General features: G+C 31.6%; 1 protein-coding gene across 1 annotated transcript; it reads left to right on the top strand.

Annotated features, from left to right (window-relative positions):
* Window positions 1-8,375: 8,375 nt before the first annotated feature.
* LOC114167556 (gamma-interferon-responsive lysosomal thiol protein-like) lies at window positions 8,376-10,575 on the top strand. Its single transcript, XM_028052656.2, has 5 exons — window positions 8,376-8,771; window positions 9,458-9,523; window positions 9,654-9,797; window positions 9,898-9,990; window positions 10,278-10,575. Exons 1-5 carry the CDS (start codon window positions 8,457-8,459, stop codon window positions 10,359-10,361), a joined length of 702 nt encoding a protein of 233 aa, XP_027908457.2. The 5' UTR covers window positions 8,376-8,456; the 3' UTR covers window positions 10,362-10,575.
* The last annotated feature ends 333 nt before the right edge of the window (window positions 10,576-10,908 follow it).

Genomic DNA, 10,908 nt, shown 5'->3' with positions numbered 1-10,908 from the left:
ACCAAAAAATGTTCAAGAAGCTCTTCAAGATGATCAATGGTGCATTGCAATGCAAGAGGAGCTCAATCAATTTGAAAGAAATAAAGTATGGGAGTTGATTCCAAGAAATGAATCACTTCAAGTGATTGGGACAAGATGGGTTTTCAGAAATAAGATGGATGAAGATGGAAATATTACTAAGAACAAAGCTAGGCTTGTAGCAAAGGGATATCGACAAGAAGAAGGTATAGACTATGATGAAACATATGCCCCTGTTGCAAGGTTAGAAGCTATACGCTTACTTCTTGCTTATGCCTCTATTATGAAATTTAAATTATATCAAATGGATGTCAAAAGTGCTTTCCTAAATTATTTTATCAAAGAAGATGTGTACGTTGAACAACCTCCTGGTTTTGAGGATTATAAATTTCCAAATCATATTTATAAATTGAAAAAAGGCACTTTATGGTTTAAAACAAGCACCTAGATCTTGGTATGAACGCTTAAGCACATTTTTGCTCGAAAATGATTTTGAAAGAGGTAAAATAGACTCAACTTTGTTTATTAAAAGAGTAGGTGAACACATTTTATTGGTTCAAGTGTATGTTGATGATATAATTTTTGGATCAACTAATAAATCTCTATGTGAAGGTTTTGCAAGCATAATGCAGGGTGAGTTTGAAATGTCAATGATGGGAGAATTAAACTTCTTCCTTGGTTTGCAAATTAAACAAATGGATGAAGGGACATTCATATCTCAATCTAAATATTGTAAGGAAATACTTAAAAAATTTGAAATGGACAATGCTAAAGCAGCAAGTACTCCTATGGCAACTTCCTGCTATTTGGATAAAGATGAATCGAATATTGAGGTAAATCAAACCATGTTTAGAGGTATGATAGGATTTCTTTTATATCTTACGGCAAGTAGACCTGATATTATGCAATTTGTATGTGTTTGTGCTAGATATCAAGCTAGTCCTAAGGAATCACATCTTATAGCAGTAAAAAGAATCTTAAAATATCTTAAAAGAACTATATCTTTTGGACTTTGGTATCCTTCTGGGGCATCACTTAGTTTAATAGGGTACTCTGATGCTGATTATGGTGGCTGTAAAATAGATAGAAAAAGTACCAGTGGTACTTGTCACCTCTTAGGAAGCTCATTAGTTTCTTGGCACTCCAAAAAACAAGCCTGTGTGGCTTTGTCAACTACAGAGGCCGAATACATTGCTGCTGGAAATTGTTATGCCCAAATCCTATGGATGAAGCAACAATTAGAGGATTACAGTATCTATCTAAATCATATACCTCTAAAATGTGACAATACTAGTGTCATAAACTTAACTAAGAATCCCATAATGCATTCTAGGACAAAACACATAGAAATTAGACACCACTTCTTAAGGGATCACATAAGTAAAGGAAATTGTGTGATAGACTATGTAGACACCAAGCATCAATTGGCGGACATCTTTACAAAGCCTTTAGCCAAAGACAGATTTTATGAGCTTAGGAGAGATTTAGGAATATTAGAAGTCTCTTGAAAGAGCAATGACCTTCACTTTTCATATTTTCGTAAAACAGCGCTCAATAATCGATTATCACTCATGATAATCGATTATCTTCTCCCAAAATAAGTTCTAAATTCCTGGAATAATCGATTATCAAGCAGGATAATCGATTATCATGACCCTTATCAAAATACTCAAAATCGTTCTGGAATAATCGATTATTACTTACAATAATCGATTATTTGCTCATACCAATAATTTCTGGAATTCATATTATGAAATAATAATCGATTATCACTCAGGATAATCGATTATTGCACGACATTATGTAAAAATTTTTGAAAAAATAGCCGTTATAACGGCTAGATTTGCTTTTATTTTCGCATTTTAGCCGTTGGGAGCCTACTCTTTATAAATTAAGAGTCCCAATTTCAACTATTCACGCAGAAACGAACTCCTCTCATCATTTGCCCTTTTTTTCTTTTAAAAAAAAACCCTAAAGACTCCTTCAGTGTCATCTTTTGCTCTTAACAATCAGTGCCATGGCAGAATCATCTCGCAGAAAGATCCCAACACGTAGACGAACTGCTCCACGTCCAACTCAACCTTCCATCAGATCCGCATCCATTGAAGGTTGGATCTTTGACGAAGATCGAAGGGATGAATTCGTTCAGATTTGGAAAAACAAAGCACTCATCTCTCCCAAGTACATCACTTCTCGAAAATTCACAGCTGCAGGTTTTGAGTTTCCTGCTCTCTTTAATTTTCAAGGCATCAAACCATTTGTGGAAATGCAAGGAAACTACTATCCTGATCTTGTACGAGTTTTCTACTACAATCTCAAGATCAGAGATGAAGTTGCTTTATCAAAGGTGAAAGGAGTGGACATTATCATCGATAATGATATTTGGGAAAATGTGGCGAAATTTCCCATCAATGATGCTGCGGAATCAATTCTCAATGGGATTGATGGCTTCAATCGAATCTTGGCCTATCAATCTTTCTTACGCAATCCAGCACAGGATGTTGGGAGACAATTATTGGCTGGAGGACTAAAAATGGATGAAAGACTCATCCATTACTTAATTGTCTGGATTTTGTGTCTTAGAGGAACCAATCATGCTCAGTGCTCAGAGGCTGACCTTCTCATAATGTATGGGATTCTCAATCGTGTTCCGATAAAATGGTCTAGTTTAATCCTTGACACTATGCTCAAAGCAAAGAGGTATTCACAATGTCCTCTCCCATATTCCCTCTTAATTTCCAGGATTTGCGAATATAAGGGAGTTGACACCACCGGGGAGCTTTGTCAAAGTACCCTACGTGCAAATGAAATTGCTGAAAGTTCTCTCAAACAGCTAAAGCTTGTTCCTCTTGGTGATACCTATGTCCATAGAGATGATATGCCCAACTATGATGCTGAAGATGAAGAACTTCCTCCTACTGATCCATACCTCCTGCTACACAAAATGTTGGCTCTTCAAGTGGTGATGGCTCATCTTTCTCTATAGAAGACAACATAGCCAACATGAACAAAAGACTAGAAGAATTATTTCTTTTGTCTAACTCTCGTCATGAAGAAGTTGTCGGGCTAATTAGGGGGGATTGATACTAGAATTTCCCATTTAGAACATAGGTTTGATGAGGAATTCACTCATGATGATGACATGAGTGCAGAATTTTAGGGGGAGGATTTCTTACATATGTTTTACCACTGCCTGTAGTCTCTTTTAATTTATGAATCAATGAATGATTAAGTATTTTATCTCCTGTTGTGTGCCCTCAAGCATTATTTCATTTAGGGGGAGCTCTACCCTTTTCTCCTATGATCAAAAAGGGGGAGAATAAGTTTAAATGATAAAGACACATTATTTTATTTTAACCATTCTCTTTGCAAGTCTCTAAATTGCAGGTAGCAACAAGTCCTTAAACATATTTTTGATCATCATCAAAAAGGGGAGATTGTTGGCAAAAAGAAGGAAGTCTAGTGATTTTGAATGATGATCAAGCACTAATGAAGACAAAGTGTTTAATTATGCAAATGTTATCTTGTAAAATAAAATAAGTGTATTGTAGAATAGTTTAATTAAACTTAGAATCATCAACATTGCATTCGTCTCTCTAGAAGGTTTCTTATTTTTAGAAAAACTACAGTGATAATCGATTATCACTATTGATAATCGATTATCTGTACAGAACTTGTATTTTTCAAAAACCTACTGGAATAATCGATTATCTCCTGAAATAATCGATTATCCTGTTCAAAATTTGCTTTTCAGGAAACCTACTGGAATAATCGATTATCCTTAGTGATAATCGATTATCCTTGGCAGTTGGAACTTAACGATTCAGTTTTTAACCTAATTTTCAAAAACCTACTGGAATAATCGATTATAAGGATAATCGATTATCCTTGGCAGTTGGAACATAACGATTTAATTTTTAACCTAATTTTCAAAAACTCTATTTAAGGAACTGCAGTTCAACTTCAAAAATACCTTTTTAAGATTCAGAGTTTTTTGGCTGTGACTGCAAAGTGTTGCTCTGTGAGATTCTTAAAGAAAGCTTTGAAAAACCTAGTGTGAGTGAGTGATAACTTTTTCTAAGTGAGTTCTTAGAAGATTCAGGGGGAGTTTTGTTCATCTCTTGTGGTTGTTCAAGAGAGGTGTTTTCTAATCTTTACTCTTATATAATCTGTTGTAATTTGATTATTATAGTGATTGAGTTAATCTCCTTGTTTAAGAGATTAACAACTGGACGTAGGGTCTTTTGATCCGAACCAGTATAAATATCAGTGTGCATCTTCTTCCCTTAAACTCCTTATTTATCTGCACTTGCATTTAAAGTAACTATTATTTTAAGTTAATTAATTAAATTTTGAGAAAAATTTTAAAACCTGTCAAGTTTTTTAAAAATCCAATTCACCCCCCGTCTTGATTTTTGACCATTGTTTAGTCATTCCGCTACGCGATACCAACATTAGAGACTAATTTAGTTACCAATTCATTTGGTTGTCAAAACCTAAGTAGCTAATGTTAATGACCAATTTAGAAACCAATTAATAATATAAACTATTTTAGTTACCAATTTAGAGACGAATTATAATTTTTTGAAACTAGTTTAGTTAACAATAATTCTTAGTTTACATATTAGTATTTAAATTGGTCACTATAGTGACATTAATTTTGATCACTAAATTTGGTCATTATGTTAGGTTTTTCTTGTAGTGATTGTTCTAATTTAAATTAATAAATCTAAGTGTTTATTTTGAATGTTTTCATTATTATTTGAAATTGAGTTGTTAATGAAATACGTTGGATTAACCTAGTTGAAGTTTAGTGTGTATTGATTTGTTGATATATTAATAAAAAGAGATGTCTATGTTTCACTAAATTTCAAATAACAGATTAGATTTTGTCGTTAACACTTAGAGTTGTCAAAATAGATTAAAACCCTTTAGTCAATTTGATCCATCACAGGTTCAAGTTGGGATAGGTTAAAAAAATTGTAAATTTCAATACGAGTCAAAAATTACCCAACGTACTAAAAACTCGACTCAATTGGGTTGAACCCGTTGAGCCAATTGACTCACCAACTCAAACATAAAAAAATAATAAAAATCCTACCTTAGTCTTAGCTTAACATTTCAACCCAAAACACAAGTTATCTTTTTCTTTTGAAGCTTTGAGGAAGATAGACCAAATTTGAGGTTATTTAGATTTTATTTATAATTATGATTTATAATTTTTGGGATGAATGATTTATTTTTGTCTAAAATGAGAAAAAACAAATTCTTAAAATAGGTTTGGACTTTTTAAATTTTGGTGATGTATTGAAAAATGTTAGATTCAAGAAAATTAAGTTGAAATTATTTTACAAGTGCATGTTTGATTGCATAACTATATATAAATGCATGGTTAATTTGTTGACTTACGTTTACTATTACTAATTGTAAATTTTAACTTCATATTGAATATAAAAAATATTAACCAATCCTTCATGCTTTTGCTTTTGTTGATGTTGTGTTTATAATCATCATTTAACACTTAAGCACAAGATGTTGCAGGTAGAGTTGTCAAAACGGGTAACTTGACCTGGTCCAGCTCGATCCACCTCGAGTTTGTCATTTAGTGAGCCAACCCAACCCAGGTCACTTATTAGTGAACCAAAAAACATTCGAACCTAGTCTGACCCATCGGGTTGGTGGGTTAAACGAGTTGGTTCACTAACTCACTTAATTAAAAAAAAAACATTTTTTTCTTTGGTCTAAAAGAAGTTAAATTATAATTATGATTAAAATCTAAATAAATTTCAATAAAATCTAAATACAATCCAAAAGGATGTTAAACTCCAAATACAAACCAAAATCACAAAAATACAAATTACCAATGTGTTGGCTAAAAAGAGCAACCTAACCCCAACCTAAATACAAAGCACAATATAATAAAAAAACACTTGTGTGACCCTTTATTTGTAGACCCTTTATTTATAGGTTGGTGAGTCAATCCATCTCACCACATGTTCAACCCGAGTTCTAGGTGGACCGGGTCAAAAATTAACCCGTACTGAAATTTATAAATAAAATTCAACCCAACCCGACTCGAACCTGTGGTAGGCCAGGTTGGCTCGAGGTTTCCAACTCATTTTGACAACTCTAGTTGCAGGTGCAGGATCCTTTGAATGACCACCATGTTAGAATTAATTGATAAATTAATTTAATTATGTAACTCATGTAAAATAGATGAGTCTAAATGTGATTTAATAAGATATAAGGACCTATTAATTATTATGAGAAGTCATAATAGAATAAAATAAGATTTACTGTAACCAATTTGATAGACGTTAGTTAATAGAAAGGATTTGGTTTATGTCAAATAACATATTTCATCTATTCTCATTGAATCTCTCATAGATCATGATTTATCTTATTATGATTTATGTATGTTAATGTGTAGGAATCATAAATCTTAAGAATGTCTAAAGTTTTTCTGAAATGAATTAGAAGTTTAGGAAAACTACCAGTAACTTGGATTATATTTCACCATTTGACTAACATTATATCGAGATATTTTCATATATTAAGTTCACGTTTATATGTTCTTTAAAATTTATGATTTGTATAAAAATGGTTAATTTTATTTTAATTTGGTAGTGTAACTTATCCTTTGGGATAAGATGTACCCACTTATGTGAATAACCTATTGATTTTATGTTTATATTACTTGATGGGGAAAATAATAACAACAACAAAAACACCAATATATGCATAAATAATTCCTCCAAGCTTGCTAAAAATTCTACGAGGAACAATAATAATAGAAAATAATAATAATAATCACAAAAGAGAATACAAATGAAGTAAAAATCCAGCAGCATAAGTCAATAAATCAAGATCCACTAAGATAAAAAAAAATTGATGCAAGAGAGTCAAATAAAAAACACAAACAAATGTCTGCAACTATCTAATATATCAATACAATAATGTTCTCAACAAAGAAAGAGAAAGCTAAAGTAAAGCAAGAGTTTGAGAGTGATTTCTCTAATCAAAACCCTCCAAATGACAATCCCAATAGTTTAAATGAAGAATTTTATGTTGTGAACCTATTGTCAAAATTTAAGCCCAACAAATGATGAATGAAGAAGAAATCATAATTTTACTGAGAAGCTAAATGAATATGCTAATAATTTTTCTCTTCTTTCTCTCTTCTAAGAACTCTGTCTTACCCACTTTATTAACCTAAAAGATCCCTCTCTACTTAATTTAAAAAGTGAGACAAAATGGACTTGCCTAGATTAGCCCCTTTAGACACATAGTTGGAACCTATCCAATATTACTTGACTCTTATAAATAATTATTATACACTATAGTCATGGGACGTTACAACTAAAACCTCATATAATTAAAGGACATCAAATTAAAATTTAACTAAAAGTTAGCAAGTACTTGACTATCATTATTTACTTTCTTTTGCATACACAACTTATATACTGCAAGTAATTCTATTTATGCTGCACTATTACCTGAATTTCATTTGCAAAAATAACATAACGAGTTCTAAAACCCACTTTCTTGATTGAAAAATTATACTGACATAGTGATATTATCAGTAACTTATAAAACCATTCACGTAAAGGAAGGTGAATGCTACTAAATCCTATACCAAAGCCAGACTTTTTAAATAGATACTGTGAGAACAAAAACAGAATGAAATTTTGCAGGACTTGCCTAGTCTAAAGTTTAATTTGGAACTAGCCCTTTCAATTTAGTAACACACACATACATACAAATATATGTATATATATATATATATATATATATATATATATATATATATATATATATATAAGATAAAAATATCACTGATATGATTCACAATTGGGGTTCAAAAGAGACAGAAATAAAAGAAGGAAATCTAAAACTTAGATAGGATACCAAGAAAACTAGAGCAAAAAGAAAAAAGAAGCTAGAAAGTAGGAAGTGTAAAAGACAAAAGGAATATCTAAACTTTTTGTGGTTGGTGATATGAGACAGAGAGAAGGGAGAAGGAAAAATAAACAAACAAAGAAGAATGCCTATGATATAGCATGAAGCTTGAAACTTGTATTTTTGAGGACCTAAGCAAAGTTAACACAACAATACAAAACTAAAGGTTTTAGCTTCTACTGTTATGGTCCATTGTTTTATTGTACTTATGGGCTTCATGCCCTCTAGTTTTTACTTGTAAACAAAACCATAGATAAAGGCTTTTCTGCTACATTTTCCAAACCAAAATGGAAAGTAGAATTTGAAGTTCTCCAAACTGAAATACCAATTCTCTCTCCTCTATTTCTCTTTTCTTTTTCTTTTTCTTATACACTTACACTTATACTTATATATCAGAGACTCAGTTCCAAATCTTTCTTCATTCACAATTCACATACACCAGAGTCACACTGGAAAGTCTTTCTACAAGTATAAACAAAATGTTTCTTTCAAAACTAGTTATCACCAATGCATTGATGCTAATCCTTTTCCTTTCCATGTATGAGTCTGAGGGTGCATCTAATTCTTCTGGCTCACTTAGTGTTGTTAATGGTGCTAACATTAATCCACCATTGGCTCATCAGACAGTGAATGTGTCTGTGTATTATGATAGCCTTTGCCAATCTTGTGCACAATTCATTATTCGGGATCTGAAGAATGTGTTTGACAGCAATCTCATCAGCATTATGAATCTTCGGCTTGTTCCTTGGGCCAAAGCTTACATCAATAAAACCAACAGTTCCATATCATGTCAGGTTTAGTTTTATCTTTGCTTTGCTGCAATGAAATATCACAGGCTTAAGTCTCAGAAATTTGAGAAAAAAATCAGTGTATTTTTGTTTCAACTTATGATGAGAAGAAAGCAAAGGTACATGCATTTAAGCATCTATGGAAATATAAAGTAAAGTATTCTTACATAAATGCTAGGACTAGGAGTTATGGTTGTCTCTGCTATATTTCGGTTGTTTTAATTTAGTTTAGTTTTTCTGATCTGTTAATGTTGCCTTTTTCATGATGTTTTCACTTATATATGGGAAGAGGAATTTAACTTTACCAATGTCTTGTAATTTTTTCTCACTCAATTATGCAGTCAATAAACTTTACTGTTGCAGTATTTCTGATATGTCAGAATCTGCAATCCATGCACTAACTGCAGAGAATACTTACACAGTGTATGATTGCAGGAAACGAGATAAAGAGAGGGAGATTTTAATACTTTATTATAGTTAAGTTAACTTTAGCAGAAAGAAAAGAAAGTAAAATTTGTGATTTAAAACAAGTATAATGATTAAAATACTCTTATGTCATGAAATTTTAAGAATTTGAGTTGGGACTAACTTAAGCCTAAAAGATCAAACTTGTAAAATAAAAACAAAATGTTGAATCAAAATCCCTCTCATATTTCTTTATCAGTGACTCATACTTATACACTGCATGGCAGAATGGGCCAGATGAATGTGAGCTAAATTCATTGGAATCATGTGCCCTTAATCTTTGGCATAAAGTGGTAAGTATACTATTAATTTCCCTCCATAGTTAACAGGGACACAGAGAAACCAGACCTCTATGGTAGTAACTTATAATGATTTCAATAATTCTAATGGATCTGAGATATCTTCAATAATACTGTAATGCAGGACATACAATATGGATTGATCAACTGCTTTGAGTTTCTGGCAATTAAGGGAACCATTAACAAATGGAAGGAATACTGTTTAGACCCATTGGGTTTGCCTACGGAACTTCTTCTGATTTGCTTCAACATGGGAAATGGAACACAGGTTTCTTCTATTACTTTTCTATTAGCTAAAACCTTAATGGTTCTGAACTACTTAATAACTTGTTCTGGTGTTACATTGTGAAATTTGAATTTTTATGCAGCTTGGAAAAACATATATTGATCAAATTGCACATCTTTCCCCATCTCCTTCATTTGTACCATGGGTGGTGGTGAACAATCAACCAATTGGAAAAGTTAGTACTTTTTTTTGTCTCATACTTTCTAATTGACACACACTTATGATGTGTAGATTATGAAAAATAATTTTTTAACGACTAAATTTTAATAACTTTTTCTTACGCGCTGAAGTGACATTTTTTTAAGTGACTTTCTATTATTTTATTTTCTGATTTTTTATATTTCAAAATTAGTTAAAAAATGTCACTTCAAAATATAAAAAAAGTTGTCAAAATTTAATTGTCAAATTATCTTTAGATTATTGAGAATATACTAATCAAGATTGCTGTTTGTGTGAGTTCAGGACTATGCAAATTTTGCACATTATGTTTGCAAGGCTTACAGAGGAGTTGCTGTTCCAGAAGTCTGCAAATCTAGTTTGAAATGAATGCTACTGAGAAATAAAAAAAAAAAAAAAAATCAGTTATTTAATAATACAGTGTGTGATGGTTCAGAAATTGACTCTGCATAAAATGTTATATCTATAATAGTTAGTAAGGGGGGAACAGAGCTACTTCACGAACAAGATTTGCTGTAGCATGCAAAAAAAAGCAAAATTATCAGAAAATCTACATTCTCCATTATTAAACTTGCATGCTAAATGAAGTGTATTCCAGATACATTCACCTTCTATTAATCTCTCTCTTGGTCCCTTTCTCTTGAACAAAGTTAGAAGACATGTTAAAGAGGTAATTATTTATACAAGCAAGTTCTGAAGGAGTTTATATTCATATTGAAGAAACCTTAACTTATAATCATTTTGTTTAATGGATATTAAGGTCTACTTTTCATCAATATTCAAATATTTTATGATTGTAGTACAATAAACAATATATACTAACAAGTTGTTAGTTTGAGTGAAAATAAATTAATAAGGTATTGAATGAAGTCTCCTCAATGGAAAAAGGGAAATTATTCTTAGTTTGAGTAATAGT

Source organism: Vigna unguiculata, chromosome 10 (assembly GCF_037176805.1).
Source record: "Vigna unguiculata cultivar grain cowpea cultivar isolate G323 ecotype 2 chromosome 10, ASM3717680v1, whole genome shotgun sequence".
Taxonomy (NCBI): Eukaryota; Viridiplantae; Streptophyta; class Magnoliopsida; order Fabales; family Fabaceae; genus Vigna; species Vigna unguiculata.
This window is presented reverse-complemented; position numbering and strand designations above follow the sequence as displayed.